This window comes from Dromaius novaehollandiae, chromosome 21 (genome assembly GCF_036370855.1).
Source record: "Dromaius novaehollandiae isolate bDroNov1 chromosome 21, bDroNov1.hap1, whole genome shotgun sequence".
Taxonomy (NCBI): Eukaryota; Metazoa; Chordata; class Aves; order Casuariiformes; family Dromaiidae; genus Dromaius; species Dromaius novaehollandiae.
In genome coordinates, this window is record NC_088118.1 from 3197541 (window position 1) to 3218004 (window position 20464).

Below are 20464 nucleotides of genomic sequence, written 5' to 3' on the forward strand. Positions count from 1 at the left end.
AAGCTGCGCAGCCCCATGTCTTGTGGCTGCTTGTGCTGCTTTAAAAGTTTGTAATAGCTGCAAGGTGTGGGTCATCTGGCGTTGAGTATTTTGGTACAGCATGTAGTGTGCGGGAGTATACTCTGGATGCTACTTGGTATTTGTTGTAGGGTAGACTGAGTTTAAAATCCAGTAGTACAAAATAAGATTGTATTTGCATACTGAAGGTTTACAGGTGTATTAGAAGAGCAAAACACCAACCCCTGATGTATTCTGACTTCCTAAGTATAGGAGAGGGGCAGGGGTGCTAAGAACAAGTTTGGCAGAGACTTGTGTGAATGCTCGTTGTGCTTATGGATATGGGTGAGGGTTTGTTCCTTAAATTTTTTTGACCAGTTGCAATCATAGAGCTATTAAAAGTGAATGCATGTCTCCTGCATTACACGTTAACAGCCAGCATGCTGAAAGCATCTTCCTGTTGTGGCTAACACCACAACTAGTGAGACTTCCAACGCTGTGAGCACTCAATGGCTTCCTTTCTTTTCTTAGGACTATAACGGCTGTTTTTGTCTTTGTAACAGTGTGGTTTTGATGTATAGTGGTTCAGCTGAAGTTGCTGCTGGCTTGCATAAACTCTCATACTGCGATTTTTGTTAAAAGAACTTATGTGGCTATTTTATCAGAAGAACTTTAAAGATACCATTTAAATTCTGCTTTAGCTCACTTGCATATCTATTTAAAGGTTAATACTGTTGTGGGTGCTTTTCAAGCTCTGTGCGCACTTCTTAACTAATGAGTACATGTAGCAGCTTCTTTAGTTGCTGCTTAGAGACTGTTTGAGCAAGTACATATTTTTTAAACTTGGTGCCTTTTCAGTAGATTTTTTTTTTTTTTTTTTTTTTTTTTTTTTTAGTGGAGATGCTGGACTGCTTCTCTGAGTATTGACAGTCTGGGGGCTTATTTTGGTTGTTCTTGCTAATAGGTAGCCTGGCCTTGGAGAACAAATTGATTTGAGACTTCAGTAAGCTAAAAGGGTAGCCACTGCAGGCTTTGATATTGGAATTAACTAGTATTCAAGACCTAATCATACTGATTATTTATTATATATAGGCATTTAGGACTTGTCACTTCAAAAATAAAAGTAACACCCAAAGGCAAAGTAGGCTATAAAGTTGAAACAGTGAATGAAAGAAATTCTGTAGAATATTTTTAGCAGTTTATACCCAAAAGAGAAAGGTAAGCCTGTTCAGCACTGAATAGCTCACTGGGCTACCTATAATGGTAAATATTTTTCTCTTCTGAGCCTGTGTATTTTGAAAATTCCTTGATTGTTTTGTTTTAAGTAACTGTAACAAACTGGTTAAATATACGTATCTTTCCTGCAGCAGTGCAGTGGTTCCATTGGTGGTGCTAGTAACAGTTACAGCACAACTGCTCTGAAGGTGCTGAACTCACCTAACTGTTGATTACGGTTTAATTCAGAGGACCAGTAGTTATGCTGGAATATTTTTGTTTCTGTCACAGAAACTATTTACTTCTCCAGACCTCCTCCTTGCACAGAGGAGCTACCATTCATAAACTGACACTGCTACATAAATTACTCATTGCAGCTGCTTTTCTACAGTTGTGTAAATAGATTTCTTTTACTTTACACTGCAAGTCAGAAAAATAACTTCCTGATCAGCAGACAGGGATAGGAATTGTCTGTTACTTGGGAACAAATTAATTTGGGTGAGGAGTCAGTTTTTCACCAATGAATCAAATTTATTGAGCATGTTAAAACAGTCCACTATGAGTGAAAACTCAGCCTTATTATCTAAATAAAATTGAACCATCGCAAACATTGCTGTTTGAGAATGCTCTTAAGGTAAGCTGGAGGGTGGAGGGTAGGTGAAAAGCTGAGGAGAAGTAATTACTCAGGATGTAGACTGGATATTTATGGAACAGCACAAGTTATTTTACTGCTTCAGCTTTCATACTTCGGAAAACAGACTTTGAATTAACTGCTCTGTAGAGAAAAATGAGGTTATGCAGGGAATATCATAAACCTCCTTCAAACATAAAATTGCAAATAAGATTTGGGAAGCTGGTCTATATTTAACTGTTGTTGTTCTGACAGTGATGTTAAGGGATGCTGGCTCAGCAGGATTTCGTGCTCTACTGCAGCTCCAGTGTGAAGACTTATTAATTTGCACAGGAAAAGGCTTCCAGTATTTTATGTCTACTGGAAATGACCATGCATATTCTCTGAGGGGGAAGGAAATGTGTGAAGAATGACTTGAGGGGCAAAAAATGGAATTTAAAGAGGAAAAAGTTTAAAAACACTTGTTTTAAGCCATGAACCAGAAAAGCCCTTTGATGGAAGAGAGATTGGCTCCAAAATCTTGTATTTTGAAATGCTTTCCCACCACCACCCAACACACACTCCTGTTCCCTGAAAAAGAGATGGTATAAAATGCAAAACTCAAATGGTGTATGTTTTAAGCAAGTGCTCCTTTTATTGCTTCCTTCTAAAACAGCTAAGACTTTTTTTTTTTTTCCCAAAAAACAGTAGTGAGAAGTCTACATCTGCATTTAAATTAGAACATCGTAAAGAAAAGAACAGGCTCCAAAGCTGCCCACAAGAAAGGTTTCCTTGCCAGTCTCCAGCATATGAACACTAACTAACTGCTTGCTACCCAAGGAGAAATTCATTATCATTTAAATGTTGTTGGAGAGAGGACTGAGAATTATTTCTCTTTAATTTAGCTTTAAGTTGGTAGTTTAGGTGATAGAACTCAAATAAAACTAATGTAATTGGCATAAACTTGCATTTATTTTCATTTTCTTTCCATCAGGAATGGGGCTGCTGTCTTGAAAAGCAGTTTATGGTCAAGTGTAAGCTTTTTGGATTATTGCACAGTAAGGAAGTAGGATTTTTATTCTTTTTAGTGTGTTTCTTCTCCGAGTTTGTAATACTGTAGAGTTCTGTAGCAGTTTTATCCCATGGACTTAATTTTGTGGATGGAACTGCAAGCACATAGTTGATTGATTTAGTTTTCTTTTGCCATGTTGATTGACTTCTTGATGCTGGCAAAAATGTGGTTGTGCTTTTTGGCAACTGTCTCTGGTTTCTTGTGTGCTTGGCCTGTATATTAAGGGTCAAGATGCCGTGTCTTGGGTTGCTGTTGATTTGAGGAAGTCGGAAGAAGTCATGGCCTTTCCAGCTGGAAAATGGATCGTGTTTTGGTGTGTGAAGTTTTTCAGAATTGTAGCATGGTGTTGAAAAACTAAGCTTGCTAGAAGGTGCTGAACAAAATCAGACGAGCTGCTTCGCAGTGTTTGGAAGCAACGCCTTCTGTGGTGTGAGCTGGCCTGCTCAGCCCTGTTCCCATTGCTGTGGCAGCTGGACGGGATTGCGCTTGCAGTTACATGCCACCCACAGCTGGCTCGGGTACTGCCCCTCGCTGGCCACTGCCTGCCCCTGGAAATGTCTGCGGAGTTGTATTACAGGGAAAGGCTGGACGTGGTGGTGGCGGCGTGTGGGAAAAGGAGAGGTCTCGTGCCAAATTATGCAGCAGGACAGCTAGAGCCTGTGCAAGTACTGCCAGTCTCTGCAACTGTAGTCTCTGAAGCTTTAAAAGCAGACCTGCATAAGAGTTCTCACATGAATATTTGTTTTGTAGAATATCTTGCTTTCAGCATGTCAACAGGATTTGAGTTGGGAGTGAAATGGTAGGGCTTAAAGTGTGGCAAGAAAAATAAGACTCCCTATTTCACACTTCGCCAGCCCCCTCCAAACTGTCTTGGATATCACCACCCCACTGAGGGCTTCCTTCAAGGGAGGCAGAAGAGTCTTACCTGACTTGAAACAGGGGTTTGGCTTTCTGTTTATCTCTTTAAATATAGATAATTCTTTATAACAAGTAGGCCCTAAAATATAAGTTTTGACTCTGCTGCTGAGAGTATAAATGGTCAAATATAGGTATAATAAATAGTGTTGATCTGAGCAGCAAGTTTTGCTACATAGTCCCAAGAACCTGCTAAACGAATTAATCCGTTAGGTAGGGGAGAGGTTATCCTTTATCTTGCAGATCCTTTGAGGATATGTTGAGCTTTTCCAGATCATTAAAAGGTGGGTAGGTCAGTGCTTCTGGTCAGTGAACTGTGCTGTGTAGGAAACAGAAGTTGTTCTCTGTCTGCTTCAGATCTGTCACATCCATTTGCATAACTAGGTCTATGCCATGGTTTTCTGGTTATTGCTGGCATGCAGTGTATTTTATATGATACTTTGAACTGGTTGGTATGCTCTACTCCAGAACTCATCATATTTTGGTGTATATGTAGTTGGCTGGAAAATGATAGGATTCAGAAATCGGAAAGGAAATGTGTATAGTTCATGTAATAAGAATATCTGAAATTGTGATAAAGGAATTGGCCTGTCTAGTTTCTTGCGTCTTTAAAGCTACATTTGGTCCCACTTCAAAAACATTTTTAAAATGGAAAGAAATAGCATGTACAGAGAGAATGCCTTGCATTAGTGACCTATTGCATTTTGGCAGTGGCGGTGATAGTTAATTGTAAAAGAAAAGCTTCACAGCAGTGGCAACTGTTGTACACAGATTTGTTGCAGAGATGAACGAGGCGGAGGGTTGTGTGCTGTGCATGCAGTCCTTTCTGATTTGGCTTCGCACAAGCCAGCTCAGGCGTGGTGTCTTCTGAATGTGGCATTTCAGCATTTGGACCTGAGCTAGAGTGTGGTTTTTTTGTGCTTGAGCTAACATCCCTGTTCAGGCGCGCGGAGGAGTGTAGCATCCACTGATGCAGACTGGCCTCTCCGCAGAGGAGGCGGCAGTGCTACCCTTTATCCAGGTTGTTCAAGCCTGCTGTTGAGAACCGAGTGCATAGAGGAAATGGGATTAGACTGAGAATGGACAAACTATCTAGTCCTGTGGTTTGTGTGTTCCTAGTGCCACACTATTGTTTTAGGAAGTGAAGTCTTGAAACTGCAGAAGTAATGAGTTCATTTTTATAGCTCTGTGAAGAAGGAAACAGTGAAGCTTCTGGTTCTTTAAATTGAAAGCTATCTTTTGAACTGAACCTTGTATCAACAAGAGGTAATAAACACATTAAGTGTTCTCTTCCTTTGCTCCAAAGGGTGCCTAATGACCTAGACCACAAAATCAATGTAGTAGTAGCTGATTCTGCAAAACTGTATAGTGTGGGCAGTTAACTTGCTGGTTCTAAAATGTCTAGTTTACCATTAGGCTGCTATTTTACTCAACCTGTGGAAGTACCATAAATTTTACAGATGACTGGCCCACAATTACTTCGTAAGGTGACTTCTGTTGAGCCAGTAATAGTTAAATGGAATTTCATTCACTTCCTGTGTTGCAAGTTTTGCTGAAAGTAGTTCCGTTGTTTCTATTTTTAAAACTGATTGTTGTGTATAGAGGACTCAAGTTGCCACAGAGTTATGAAAGTCCACTCAGAGTCACTTCAAGCATTTCTACTTCTGTGCATGAGCTAGAGTTTTGTGCTAACATGAAGAGAGCATGTTAGAATCTTCTTGCTGATGTGGTGGTAGGATATAAGATACAGTTGTTCTCTCTGGAGCCAGGTGCAGCCACTTATCTGTTTGAGTAACTGCTAATGTCTGGTGCATAGTCAGAAACATCTGAAAAGCATGTGTTATGCGATAGCCTCACACCTTTGTGGTTTCTGAAAGGTGCATTTTGCATGCTTCTCGGCGTGTTGGGGTTTTTTTTTTGAACCCTTAAATCTTCAAAATATAAGATCATAAGATGTGAAGTGGTTACAGAAAAAATCTTAGAGTAGCTTTCATCTGCCAGACATTAAGGTTGGTATCAGTTCCTGTTCAAATGGAGGTCCAAAGTGGGGTGTTTGGGCTTTGTTTTTCCTCCCTGTTACTGTCCTCTTGTGGAACTGACTCATGTCATTCAAACTCTCTGTGCTTTTGCTTTTATACTTCCTTATAAAATGAGGATGCTACCCTATGGTAGTGCTCATACGGCTCAGCTGAAGCACCATTAATATTGGGATTCTCAGTTCTAAAATTGCTTGAGAACATTTGTGGTTAAACAGACTTAACAGAACTGAACACAAGGTAAATAACTTTTTTTTCCCTCAGAAAGTGCAAGTTGAAATTATCTCAAGTTTAAAAGAAGATTAAAGTACTAAAGGAAGTTTCATCTGTCAGTAGGGTTATTGAGGTGTGATTTACAGAAAAGCAAGCATTAACTGCTCAACTAGGGAAATTGTTCTGGTGTTCTTGCATCATAAACTGTCCCTTCCATGGGGGGTCACCGGCAGCACGAGGCTGCAGAATTGCAGAAGCTCTTTCGGCATGAGGGCTGTTTAGAAATACAAGTTTTCAGTCGCAGTAGTGAATAGTACAGTGACAGTGTTTTACCTCTGTTTAATTAAGCGACCTTGTGGTTTCCAAGCCTCCAACTCGTGATTCTTTGACCAAATAACTGTGGAATTTGGGGAGAGAGGAAGTGGTGCGTCCGAGTTGCCTAGGCGGCTGCACTAGTCCTGTGGGGAAGGGAGCGATTCGAAGCTGCATCCTCTTTTTCAGGAGGCTCTTGACTTTCAGTCAATGGCTTTAGTGTTAAACCATCAGGCACTCACACATCCTCTGTCGTGCTTTTTCTTAATTTTCCATTAGGCTAGATAAGCAGATTTTTACAAAGTGCTCTGTCATCATTCTTCCAGTGTATTGAGACTGCACTTTTTTTTTCTTTGTGAGCTGCCTTTCTGGGTCATGTCCTTTTAACAGTCAAGTTAATGCATAGAGCCTTCTCTTGAGTTTTGAGTAGGATGATTTTACAGTAGCTTGGCTCTGCTGCTATGAATTTTTTACCCTCTTGAATCGATAGTGTTGACTCTTGATTTTAGCCAGTTCGGCACCGATTTTATGAAATAGAGAATTTTCCTGAAAGTGTTGTAATGAAGTCAGTTGAGTCATGCTTAGCTCAAATTTTGTTTTAGGGCCAAGGTAGAGGTGTGGCTGTGTTCTTCCTTTATTCTTAGCTTCCCTTGAAGAATCTCTCCGTTAAAAGCAGCCTCTTCTTTGAGATGACGAACCTCGCTTGTAAAGACCCAATGTGCATAAACGCAGCCAAAGTCAATGGGAATGCAAGTACCAAAAGTCTTTTGATAATTGGATCATAAACAAGAAATATCTATGATAACCTCAAAAAAGGGAAGCATTTTGGAGGTGGCTGTCCTGTGGTACACGTTTGCATTTCTTCTGGATAGTAGTGTTTGTAGCATGCTTTTAATAAAATGAGCTTTACAGGCTTGACAGTATGTTCATGTCAAATTATGGCACATGAGCACAATATTGAGACTCTAAATCATCCAGTGGAGCAGTCTCCTTGCTGCATGTGAAGCACAAAATTATACTGTGTCAGTCGGTTGTGAAGTACTCGAGAAACGTTGGAACAAACGGAAAAAGTGCTGGCTGGCACTGGCAGAAATGGTAGTGCTGTCTTAACAGTGCCGCGAGATGAGAGAGGCGTTTTAGTCGTGACCCACATTAGGTGGGTATGACTTTGTAACTTGAATTAATTTAACTAATCACATCAACGTAGCTGAGAGAGGCGAAGCTGAGATTAAAATCGTCCTCTGCCATTGACGGCTTTGCAAGACGGAGCTTTCGCGGTGGAAGAGCGCTGTTGTCCGGCGAGCAGGAAACGGGAAAAGAGGAATCGGCAGTAGCCCTGGGGGAGGGAGCAGCAGCAGCGAGCCCAGCTGGGGCCCGGCCTGCGGACCGGGGCGAATGGAAGCGCTCGGTCGACCTTTCGACTTCCGCTGAGATGTGCGGAGCAAAAACAGTCGCGAAGCAGGAAGGAAGTAGCGCAACCGCAGCGCAGGGCACGGAGGAGGGGAGGACGGCGGGACGCGCCTGCTCCGCCGGTGGCACGCGCCTGGCCCGGCCGGGAGCAGCTGGCTGATGGAGTAGCACTGGGGAGCTTGGGAGAGCGTTTTGCTTCACGGTGTGTGTGGTTTTCCTCCCCCCCACACCCCAAAATTGTTGCTTGAGCCCTGCCTCTCTTGAGCCCCGAAGGTAGCAGAGGTGCAAGCCGGTGTGACTGCAGCTGAGCAGGCTCGGGTGATGTTTCAGAGCTACTGAAGAAGCTGTTAACCTGTCTGTAAACAGCGCATATATGGGAGGAATAAAGCCTCCATGCTACAGCTGCATTGCTTAGTTAATAAAATATTTGGTTATTGCGTAGAGCGGGGGAAAAAAGCTTGGCGCTCTAAGCGCTCACTTTGAAGTATGTGGTTGTTTCACTGTCTAACAAAAAGCTACATATTTTGCAGGTATGTGTGAGTGAACACTCTCGGCAACATGAAATGGTGCTTAAAAGTTGTCACTGTTGCTCTTCGCCTGAACCTAACCACTGCCCAGAAACATTGTGTGGTTTTTTCCCTTTGAAGCTGACACAGGTGTTGCAGCTGGGCTGCTGGCAAGCAGGGAGGAGAGCTCCCTGGTGCGGCTGTGGGCCCTGGGTAGCCTTTCCGAAAGTGCTTCTGTGACAGATGTTTGAATCCCACTGAGAGTCAGTAGGATTGAGGTGCCTGAGGCAGAGATTCCCAGACTGTACCTGACATAGCTCTGGGACGTGATCCACAGCAGCTCCTGGTAACTGTTTGTTTTTACACTGTGTTTATGTAAAGGTCTGTTAGGGGACCATCCTAGTCCGTGAGAAATGTTGAGGTTGCTGGAGGTCTGTGGCCAGAAATGTTTGGGAATCTCTGGTCTAAGTCACTTCAGTGCTCTTTGAAAATATTACTCTTTTTCTAGGATAACTCTTCTGTTTAGTTGAAGGAATGGAGATGAGGACCTTTGCTGATGTTACTAAAAATAAAAGGCAACCATAACAACTAAGCTTTGATGTGCCAATAAAAATGTTTGCTGTAGTTGCAAGTGTTTATTTGGTCTGTATGCATTTACAAATGTGGTGTAACTTTGCCTGTTAAAATAAAGGAGTGCGCTCTTAAAGAAAATGTTCTTTTAGCGCAGGATTGGTAGCTAGTTGCATCATTGTGTCAAAAGCTAGTTACTCACGCATAAGAGTAGCAAATTTGAGAATATTTTGTTATGTTTGCTCTTAAGCTTCTTCCTGCTTTCATTGACATAAATGACACCTGAATGTCTGTACAGAATGGCTGTAACTTTAAATGGGAAATTGAAAATCTTCAGGTATTAGAAACTTTTTGAAATAGAGTCCTTCCATATGCATGTGTGTGAGTGTAAAATTTTTTTTTAATCGACCTTTACGCCTGCTGAAGAAGTACTTATTCAAATGACATGCTCAGCTGAGTACAAGGACTTACTGGAACTCAGCTAAGGGAGAAGGCTCTTACAAGAAAGTGATAAGCAGTTGACCACAGGAATAGGCCTGGTCTTTTTGCAGTATTAGCTGTTGCTTTGTTTAAACCATGCCCTTGTTCAGTTAGCTTCTAGGTTGAGGTTCGGAAATGCATTAGCATAGTTGTCTGACCGTACAGCTGTAGGTGAGTAAATGCCCAAAAGAGTTAACTTCCTTCCCCCAAATCTTGCATACATTAGCTTCAAGCATGTCTTGAATTTGTGAACAAATATGACACTATTTGTTCAAGTGTTACAGTGCTAGCAAGTCAGTGCTAGCTGGTGTGATAAGCTTGAGCAGTTTTAGGATTGCCAACAGTGGAAGCAGTTTTGCATTAGTGAGTTGGGGGGAGATGCCACTTGACCTACTCTGACTGCACACTCAGATTGCACACCTTTCAAGGAAACTGTCTATTTTTGTCTATGTTCAGAATCAAATTTTTACAAATTAGTCCCATGTTACTGTAACAAAAGAACTAGCAAGGGTAGCTGAATCCTCCATTTTTATAGACTGAGTAAATGCCAAATTCAGTCTCTCATTCTTGCCCCTTGAATTGTGAATGAGTTAAATGACTCAAAATAGCACAGTTTTTGCTTTTCATCCTCCACTGCTGTAAACTGTTGTCTCTTCTCTCACTTATGGAAGTGCAAACTTTCAGCAGATGGCTGGGGGCACAAGCAGCACAGCAGGAGTCTCTGATTTGCTGTGTTTTTCTAGTATTTGTCACTGCAGGGTCAGAGTGGGAACTCAACCTGTGGTCTCCTAACCGGAGGAGCTGGGGTGTGAGTTACAGATATGTCGTCTTCTCTGCAGGATTAGCCAGTGCCTGTGTCGCTTAACCTGAATCTTTGTACTGTAAATGGAAAGTTGTTTGTCTCCTACTGGCAAAAGGAATAAGCAGCTCTGATTTACTTAACATTATACCCGGGAGGGCAAGTGCATGGGCAGGTACTACTCATAAGGTAACAGCCTGGTTATATACTCTGGTGGCAGCTTCTTTGTATATCTATATATCAAGATCCTAAACTACCCATCTTCACAAATGTGATTGCGGTCTAAGGGGAAGCTGTTGCCCTACAGTTCAGATACAGGTCACTAACTTAGTTTTTTGCTACACAACCACTTTCAAAAACATTGGGTCTTTTCCCCAGTGAGTATCAGTGGAATAGAGCACAAGCACCCCTAAGTCGCATGGTACCTGTGGTTTCCTTTTGAACAGTGTGAGACTTCACCAGCAGCTGTAGGCATGGTCCCTTACATTTGCATGCAGGGTCCTGTACTTTAGACACAACAAATAAACTTTCACTATTAGAAAGGTTTAGGAATTATAGTACCACTCCAAAGGTTTAATGTGACTGAGTCTACAACATGAATGGAAATTGTAGTACATGAATAAGGCAAGGCGGACTTGCCAACAGCCTCTCTCAGCTGACATTTATAAACTAATGGCAAAGATCAGTGGACAGTAGAGGAAATGTTTGGGATTTGAGAATCGAACACCCTAAATCATACAGCTGTTTTAAAATGAACACATTTGGACTGCTTAATGAATCCTGTGGCGAGTTACTGAGTGGAGCAGTCTCTAAAAGAGCACCTTAGTGGTTTTACTTCAGTTCATCTTGAGCACCTCTTGGGATCAGACACGTATGAAATGACAAAAACCAGAATCCCTTGCTATGGAGCTAGCAGGTTCTGTAAACACTGAGCTATTTCCATTGCTGAGACACAAACTAGAATGTCTTTGAGTAAGCAAGGCTGTGAGAGGAAAAATACTGTCAAATAAGGTTTATGGTTCTGATTCTTGCATACACTTGTGGAATGTGAAGAGGCTTTTTAAGTCTACCTGGACTATACTGCAGCATGGAGAAAGGTTTAATGACTGATATGTAGCTAGAAAACTTGAGGCCAAGTGTCTGGGGGACTTTCTGCAGAAAGATTGAAGGTGGTTACCTGGCTCTGGTGGCAGGTGATCAATTGCATGATGAGGCAGGTGAACAAGACTTGCAGTTCAGTTAGGAGCAACATCTATAGAGCAAGAGATACCTGAAAAATGCCTGATGAAAAGAAGAATAAGTTGGAGCCAGTCCAACTGTGAATACTGAAAAATGGTGAAGGAATAAAGCTGGGGGGAATTTAGTCTATGGCCAAAGGTTGCTGTCTTCCAGGAGATGCCATCCTCCAATAGTAGCATACTTAGTGAGAGATCTTGGAGAACAAGAGGTTAAGAAATTACGCCATGTCTAGGGATGCTTCTAGTCCCTCTCCAAGTGATTCAATATTCAAGGCTGGTTTAGTTTGCAAAAGAACTTGCCAGGTTGCTCAGCACCATATCTGGGGCTGTGTAATGCCTTGGTGCTTGCTGCAGTCTCCTGGCCAGATGCAGTCTGTTAAGCATGACCGTACAAGTAGTTGTCCTGTCTTGCATGATACTAGTTCCTTCCTTTACCTTCAAACATGTGACACGGGGGATAAAATAAGCCCCTGGCCTAGAAATATCCCTGTCTCTTGGCTCCACCTCTGTTTTTCTCATGCCTGGGGAATGCTATGGAGTGAAGGAGGAGAGGAGAGTCATTCTTCATTTGGATAAAGTAATGAGAGGAAGACAAGCCACTAGCAAATAAATCCTTTTTCCATGAATGAGTAGAAGGACATCTTTCTAGTGTATATTAGTGCCATTGCTTTGACTCTGAGATAGGAAGAGTGTTATTTTGGTACTGCTACAGGCACTGATGCTTTGAGCTCTTTTACTACATAGTGTGGTTACAAAATAGAGGTTATCTCCTTCATCTGGTTGTATAGGCCACAAGCTGGGGTGAGGCGGTCCTGAGCTGCAGTCTGCACTGCTAGAATTTGGTTCTAACCCAGTGCTGGTTTCATGTGAACTGGGGAGCCCAAAGTGCCCCAAAGTCTGCCGTATCCTCTCTGCTAGCTGGTAGTCCTACTGTCTTCTGGCCTTGGAAAGCTTTTGCATGTTGGCTAAATTTCAAGCAGAGAGTATCTCTCAACCTTCCTGTTGCAGTTTAGAAAAGGGCATACCCTGATGGACTAGAGCACTCCGAATATGAGTCTCATCAGGCAGAGAAGGGAGTTGGGATAATTACCAATTGGATAATTACTCAACACAATTTGGGTAAGCGCTCTGACCATCAAGCTTTTATGTGAAAGTTTATTAAACGTTTCAGGAAAAAAACCTGCGAGTGTTTTGACCTTTCCTTAGGAGCTGGTGCTGTTGTTACCGATTAGCCATTCTTTGAGCAAATCTGTTGTGTCGGGACCCTCTGGTCACTTGGGAGGACACTCAGTTTGTGTGATCCAAGGCAGTAGTGGTTCTATGTGCCCTTACAAGAAATTTTCAGGCCAAATAGCAAAGGCCTCTGGTGAGTTTTAGGTTCTGATTATGCTGTTGCTTAATAGATATGGTCTGGATGATGTTTTGGGACTTTTTTGTGAGTTTATTTCCTCTTTTTGGATTTGTCTTGAAAATTACTTGCCCAGCTCAAAGAGACTATGCAAATTTGTTGTGGAAAAACATCTTGAGAAATGCAGACCTCACTGATAAGTGCTGTATGATGGATGTGTACTGAATGCTAGGTGTATACTTGAAAGGTCATCCTACATAAGATTTTTGTAGTCTGAGATACTTCTGGAATTGCGATAGATACTAATTCTGTTTTATTCACAGTACAAAGGCACGTTTTTCTTTTCTAAAAGAAACTGTTTTGTTTGTGATCTTTTGTAGGCGTAACCTGACAAAGTTATCCCTGATATTCAGCCATATGCTGGCAGAACTCAAAGGTATTTTCCCAAGCGGCCTTTTCCAAGGAGACACGTTCCGGATCACCAAGGCAGATGCTGCAGAATTTTGGAGGAAAGCTTTTGGAGAAAAGTAAGTTTCTAGCTGTGCTTATAATGAGAGATGTGGGAACAAATTGCACACAAAGTTATGTACTTCTAAAAATTCAGCTCCTGTTTTCTGGTTCAGAAAGGTCTTTGTCAGGTTAATCATAGAAATGTGTGATAGGAAAGACCTACTAGGTCATTTGGTCCACTCTCTAGGGTCAAGTATGGGATTGTTTCCACGTTATATTTTCCAGTTCTTTGTCCTGTCCTGTTTTAAATGTGTCAAGTGATGGGTCTTTCCCCACTTTCCCTAGGAGACTGTTTTACTGTCACAAAGTTTCTCTGGATTACTCAGCCTAAATTATTCAGACTAAATTTTCCTCTCCTTAAATTGATTCCTTAACTTCTAAATAAGCTTCACAAACTATGCAAAATAATATGCTTTCTTCTTCCAAAGGTTACCATGCCCCCAATATTAGTTGTCCTTTAGGGAAACTATTATATTAAATTCTTTTCATCTTCCTTCCAATTAGTCTTTCTAATCACTTAGTCACCGTTCTTCTGGCTTCTCTGAACTTTTGTCAGTTTGCATAATGGCTTTGTTAAGATAGAATGGAAGAGAAAGTTAAGTGCAACATATATTTAGGTATAGACTGTTGAAAAGTCAGTTTTAATTTTTATGTCTAGCAAAAAGCTGACTAAATGATCTTTAGAGGTGTCCACAGCAACCTTTGAGGACTAAAATTAATTGAATTGGGCACTACTTTCTAACAATATAGGGTACTTCACATGAAGAATTTAATTGGTAGGCGTCAGAACAAAAAGCAGTAATATGTTTACTCATGAATAACGCAGTGGTCTGAAGCTAGGTGCATTCTTTTTATGTATCTATTCCACTTGATGTTTTAAAAGAAGGAAAATATTCCTTTATACAAGAGCCTCTGTTTTGTCTTCTGATTATCTTACTTCTCTAGTTATTTCTTCTTTAGAGAACTGTTTAGAACTTTTTTATTTTTATTTTTTAACCATCTAGATCTCTGCTAAAGGGCTTACTGTTAACTTCTTCTCTACCAGCTGCACCTTTATGAAACTCTTATCACCTGGGGGTATTGTATACAGCCCCTGGTGCATGCATGTTGGCCGCGGTGACGTGATAGGACTGCAGACAGGGAGAGGAGAAAGCAGAGCAGGGCTTCAGATTCCAAAGTTTTATATATGCACAGAAAATTGTCTGATGTCCATTTGGCTGCAAATTTCCTGTGATGCCAAAGAATCTTTTGCTTGTATGATGTGAATAAATCTCTTGCAGCTAGTTTTGGTTTTCCTCTCTTACTTTATCATGAGGCATATACTCACAAATAAAATACCTCAGGTATGTATAGGGCGGTGGTCTCCAGTCACTCACGTTTACAGATGGCTTGGTTTTCCCCAGGACTATTGTTCCTTGGAAGAGCTTCCGTCAGGCCTTGCATGAAGTGCATCCGATCAGTTCGGGGCTGGAAGCCATGGCCCTGAAGTCAACAATTGACTTGACGTGCAATGACTACATTTCAGTATTTGAATTTGATATCTTCACACGACTTTTTCAGGTAAGAATTGAGGAATGTGACTCACCGGAAATGGCTGAAAAATATGTATTTTAGTGCTTCAAGTTAACTCTTGCCCCACGATAAACCAAGTTTTCCACATTAAAATAACATCATTTGTACTGTAATGGGTTTGGTCTTCTTGCCCCTCTCCCTCTGGCGAGTTTTGGTAATACTTAGAACTTCTGACTGAAAAAGAAAAAGTCGTCTAAATATAAATTGCATCTGTAAGGCACATTCAGTATCCTTCCGTGAATCAATTTTTCCCTTTCAAAGGTCACTTTTAGACTGAAGTTCTGACACAAATTCTGTAAGCCAGGAAATGTGAAGCTTAGTTTATCAGTCTGTCTTCCCTTGTGTCCTTTTTTTCTTGTCAGATGTATTTTCCGAGGGGGGTGTTCAGGATGGAGCGTGACCATGGAAATTTGGGTTTCCTGGCTTTTGAACTGGCACAGCCAGGATGTTCTGTACACGTTCTGCTTTCTGTGTGCAAGAAATATCTGTGTTACTGAAGGGATATTAATAATAGGTAAAATTCTAACCCAGAGTCATTAATAGCACTGAGCTCAAAAGCACAGCTTCTGATGGTGCAACTGGATATTTACAAGAACAAACACTTACTTCTTTGGCTCTGACTTGCCTTTTCCCATGTGATAGGGTGGGTTGTAATTAAGATATGTCTAGCTGAAAAATTCCCATGTTCAGTGTTGCAATGTATCTGATCTCATTCAGTACTTTTTCCAACTGTAGTACATAAAGAGCAAGTGAAGAGTAGCTGCAATTTCAAAGAGAAGCAAAGTTTTTAGGGAGAAGTGATATCTTCTATTAGACAGGCCCATAAACGTGGAAAAAACAGATGAGATTATAGACACAGAAGCCCTTCTTCCGAACTGAAAGCTATCAGACTGTTGTTTTGACTTTTTCTGCATCGTTTTTAGGAACATTAAACATGTATGTACTGGTTTATTTATTCAAATCTTAGACTAGCCAGTAATCCTTGCCACACCCAAGTGAGGTTAGGTGGTTAAGGAATAGTCACGAGCATCTTACGCACAGTGAAACAGAGAGGAAAGGTCACTTTCCTGAGGCCATATAGGAAGTCACTCTCGGAGATGCGACTAGTCATGGTTTCTGGTCCTATGCATAATCTTATTAAATTCCTATCTCTATCCCTGTCTCCGTAATGAGTCATTTTCTCTGCAGAAGCAGTACAGATTGTTAGCTATTCTTGGGCTGTCTTTTTTGTGACCTCAGTGACTTATTCTTTGCTGTTTATTAAAGGAGTTTTGATTGAGGCCTGTCTAAGATGATATTTGTATCTCCTACAAGAGAGAAACTCAGATTCTGAAGCTGCTGCATGAGATTATAGCTTTTAGTTCCTCTGCTGGATTTCTGGTGGCATAAGAAATCTGATTCTTTAACTGAAGAACTGACTTGTTTGATTGAGGAATATCGTACATGTTGATACCTTCTAGAAGCGCATGGTTAATATATTTCTTTGTTGTTTCTGTAGCCATGGTCCTCTCTGCTCAGGAACTGGAATAGCCTAGCAGTGACTCATCCTGGTTATATGGCATTCCTAACGTATGATGAGGTAAAAGCCCGGCTTCAGAAGTTCATTCACAAACCTGGCAGGTTAGTGCTTGGCAGCAGTGGCCTTTTGGATTGTTCTTGCTAACATCTCTGATTATTGCACTGGCCCGAGGAGGTTAGGATTTTTTTGTCTTTGTCCTCCTTCCTCAACAATTTAAAATATGAAAAAACCCAGCTCGCCCCGTATTCAGAGATTATCTTCCATGTGGTGACGTACCTCCTGCCCACACCCCCAGCTGCCACACCAGCTCCTGCGGGCGTGAGCAGGACGCACTGAGGCAAACGTTTGCCACGGAGCGAGCCCAGACCGTGAGCACTTTAGGACCGTGAAGAAGGGAAGGTATCAATACGTCTCATAGTTTCCTGGCATATTTGCATCTAAGCGGGAGAGCTGAAGGGATTGCAAGCCCCCGTTAGCAGTGTCTACATTTAAAGCCAACTTCAGACAGATAGCCAGGGCAGCTGACGCCTGGTTGTACTGGCCGAAAGCAGCAAGCTAGGCGAGGGAAATCACAAGATGACGCCGCGGGCTGGGTGGGTTTGGGAGGATGTGGGGCGATGCACGCTTCTGGGAGGGCCATGGATCTGAGTAGCTTTGGGCTCCCAACATCCTGGCTATAACTTGGTCCAGTGCAACAGGGCTAACAAATTTCTCTTTGTGCGTGGGGGGTCAAGTGTTCATTTCTGAAGATTGTTGGAAGACTGTTAGTTCTGTGCTGATTTTGAAAATAGAAACCTTGTGCAGTCTGGGGGTTTTTTTTGGGGGGGGAGGGGGTAGTGTTTATTTGTTTTTTTAGGTTAATTTAAAATGAAAGATTATGAGGATGCTAACTCTTCTTGCTCTGGATCCTGGGTTTGATTTCACATTGAGACCGGTGCTTGGATACTTTTCTTACTTGATATCAGATTGCAAGGTTCTCCTTTGATCTGCTTGGGGGTGAAATGAGAAAAGCTGGTATAAATCATCCAGTTATTCTTATTAGTTTTTATTTGTTGTCTTGAGATAGCCAGACAAAGGCTGCCTACTTGATATTTAATCTTTTCTGCCTGTTCCAGTCTAAACTGAAGTTTCTTTTTCTTCGTCTATTTTCAGTTATATTTTCCGACTGAGTTGTACACGACTTGGTCAGTGGGCCATTGGTTATGTTACTGCAGATGGGAACATTCTTCAGACCATCCCCCACAACAAACCTCTTTTTCAAGCGCTGATTGATGGCTTCAGGGAAGGCTTGTAAGTAACTGTATCAACATCAATTTTTTTGCCTTTTTGCCTTTTTCTATTGTGAGTTTGTTTTATGCATCTTAATCTTGTGGTAAGATCTCGAAATCAGTCGAATGTTAAAATGATTCTTCTGGGTTCATGACACATTATCTACTCTACGGTAGAGGCAATATGTTGCAGAGGTCAAGCAACCGCTGCTGACATCGCTAAGCCCCTTTTGCACATCTCTCAGCTCTTCCTTTTTATTTTGACCTCAATTCAGCAAAACACTTCAAGCATGTCCCGTTGATGTCAGTGGAATAATTCATATGCTTAACTATTTCGGCACTCAAGAATACTCAGACAGCTATCTTTTGTACTGCCTATCTCTATTCTCGTTTGCAGTTGTAGAGAGTAAGTGTCTGTCAGCATTTCCCTTGTCATGACTTCTTTTCCAGTTGGGTCCTAAACCTGTGTCACAACAACTGAAATTATAGCCTCAGTTTTCTTACTCTGCATATTACAGTTTCACTGTAGGATGCTTTAAAAAGAGAAGGCTGGGGCCATAACCTTCTGTTTAGAGAAAAAAAAAATGTTGACAGGAGGGAAAACAAGCTTCTTTTCTCTGTTTTTAAGAATGGCATGTTTGTTTTTGGTCTGATAGGAAAGGTATTCCAAAACTTGGTTTGAATTCAAAACACCTTGAATTCTCTCCCCTTACTTCTCACCCTCGTTCCTTCTTTCCTCCTTCACCCTCCAGAAGGAACCTTATATGGATGTTTGTGTGTGTGTTCGTGTGCATACGTGCACATACATAGAGATTTTTTTTTCTCCAACTGTTTGCAGTTATTTATTTCCCGATGGCCGGAATCAGAATCCTGACTTGACTGGCTTGTGTGAGCCCACACCTCAGGACCACATTAAAGTTACGCAGGTGAGCAGAGTATTCTTTCCCATCAAACTTGCTTGCTTTCTTCCTGATTTCTGGCCTCCTTAGCTGTGTTTATACAATTCTGTCATACAAACCAGTATCCCGAAGGCTTATTTTTAAAGCTACTGTGTTGTGTCTTGTAGGAGTGGTAGAAATCTTTGAATGATGAGGCTGGGGAGAGGAAATTGCAAAGGTTAAATAAAGCTTCACCTTTATGTGGGACTGACGGATTTTAAGATATTTGTTTAGAATGTTCTGCCAAATATTAATTCTTCTGTGCCATGTAGCATGTCTGTGCCTGTGGACCTTGCTTTCCTAAGCTGTTCTTAGGACATCTAAATAAAAATGTGGGAGAAGTTCAAGTCCACTTTTTTTTCAAAGCTTGACAGATATATCTAGCAAATAAAATCACAGTGGAATCTTTTCAGACTTCTGCTCTGTTGCACTGTGTTCTTGTGTTTGGAATTTATTTACTTTTTCCTGCAAATCTTGTGTTGTATTTCTTGTAGCTATGACTAATCAGGCACGTTATTTTCCAGTTTCAACGGTGTTGGTCTTTCTTTCCCCAAGGAACAATATGAGTTGTATTGCGAGATGGGCTCCACGTTCCAGCTGTGTAAAATCTGTGCGGAAAACGACAAGGATGTGAAGATCGAACCATGTGGCCATCTGATGTGCACTTCCTGTCTCACTGCATGGCAGGTTAGGCATTGCCGCCTTGTTACTCTCCCAGAATGATGCTGGTTACTCTTTTACAAAAGTAATATATACTCTTTCTTCTCAAAACTGTTTAGTTTGTTCCAGGTATGGAGATTAGGTAGTGGAACTGAAAACAAGCTCATGTTACAGTAATACCAGTGCATCAGTGCCAGCTTCTCCTGCCCAGGAGAAGCTGGTCAGATGCCTGATCTCTTAATCGAGAACTAGGCAAGAAGTGTGAGGATTTGCCAAAAAAGTCTACTTTTTCTACTGCAGAGAGAAAATCCTCTATATTTATAGCACAGGTTGCCTTTCTATCTTCCTCACAGTCAAAAGGTACCTCAACATGAAATGTTTAAACCTCTTTGTGTATTATCTGTGGATTTCGTTTCTACATTGTAGTGGCTGTTATAACTTATCTCTTCTTCTCTCCGAAGGAATCAGAAGGCCAGGGTTGTCCTTTTTGCCGCTGTGAAATCAAAGGAACGGAGCCGATCGTAGTAGACCCATTTGATCCCAGAGGAGGAGGAGGATTATCACGGCAAGGTGCAGAAGGAACTCCTTCACCCAATTATGATGATGACGACGATGACAGAGCTGATGATTCCCTCTTCATGATGAAAGAATTAGCTGGTACCAAAGTAAGGATACTTGAGTGTGGGCTAGTAATGTGGCAGCATTTACCAAGACTGCATGTTCTCCATCAGTTTTCTGTGGTCTCAGTGTCTTGTGTACGTGAGGTTTGTCAGGCTTCACCAGAGAAAGGACTTTAGTCCGTTATACAGAGGGTGAAATAAACAGGGATTTAGGTTTAGCTGCACACTGTCGATTCAGTTAAATGAAACTGATCACACTTCAAAATCTGTGATCTTTTGTGTGTTGTCTTGGAAGATGGGGTCTTGGTCAGCCCTTTGAAGAGCGAAAGAGCTGACTTCGATTGGAACATAAGGTCTAGGTTTATAACACATCCCTGCACGCTTAGCAATGCTGCTTTTGATTTATTAGCCATAGTTTGCTCATATCAGCAGAAATTCGTCCATTTTCCCCAGTGATGAATATAACTAACCAGATATAGTCTTCCCAAGGTTCTGATGATTAGCTGGGTAGAGGGCAGTCTATTTTGCTGAGGAAGTCAATTTGACTGTCATGCTTTAATATGGTGTCTGACAAATTTGTATAATAAAGGTCTGATGACTCTCTACCATCAGTGCGACTTCATTCCAGGAGATGTGTACGAGAGAGGCATTCTTTA

At 41.5% G+C, this 20464-nt stretch overlaps 1 protein-coding gene across 3 annotated transcripts in view; it reads left to right on the top strand.

The window, feature by feature from the left end:
• The window catches only part of CBL (Cbl proto-oncogene), a 46649-nt gene that overhangs the window by 13336 nt on the left and 12849 nt on the right, over positions 1-20464 (top strand). For all 3 annotated transcript variants that reach the window (XR_010392490.1, XR_010392491.1, XM_064524249.1), the window contains exons 3-9: positions 13102-13248; positions 14635-14791; positions 16302-16423; positions 17475-17612; positions 18429-18516; positions 19084-19215; positions 19650-19853. Coding sequence is in view for 1 of the 3 variants with exons in the window: in XM_064524249.1 (XP_064380319.1) it covers positions 13102-13248; positions 14635-14791; positions 16302-16423; positions 17475-17612; positions 18429-18516; positions 19084-19215; positions 19650-19853 (988 nt within the window). In the remaining 2 variants the exon portion in view is untranslated. The remainder of the gene's footprint in view (positions 1-13101; positions 13249-14634; positions 14792-16301; positions 16424-17474; positions 17613-18428; positions 18517-19083; positions 19216-19649; positions 19854-20464) is intronic.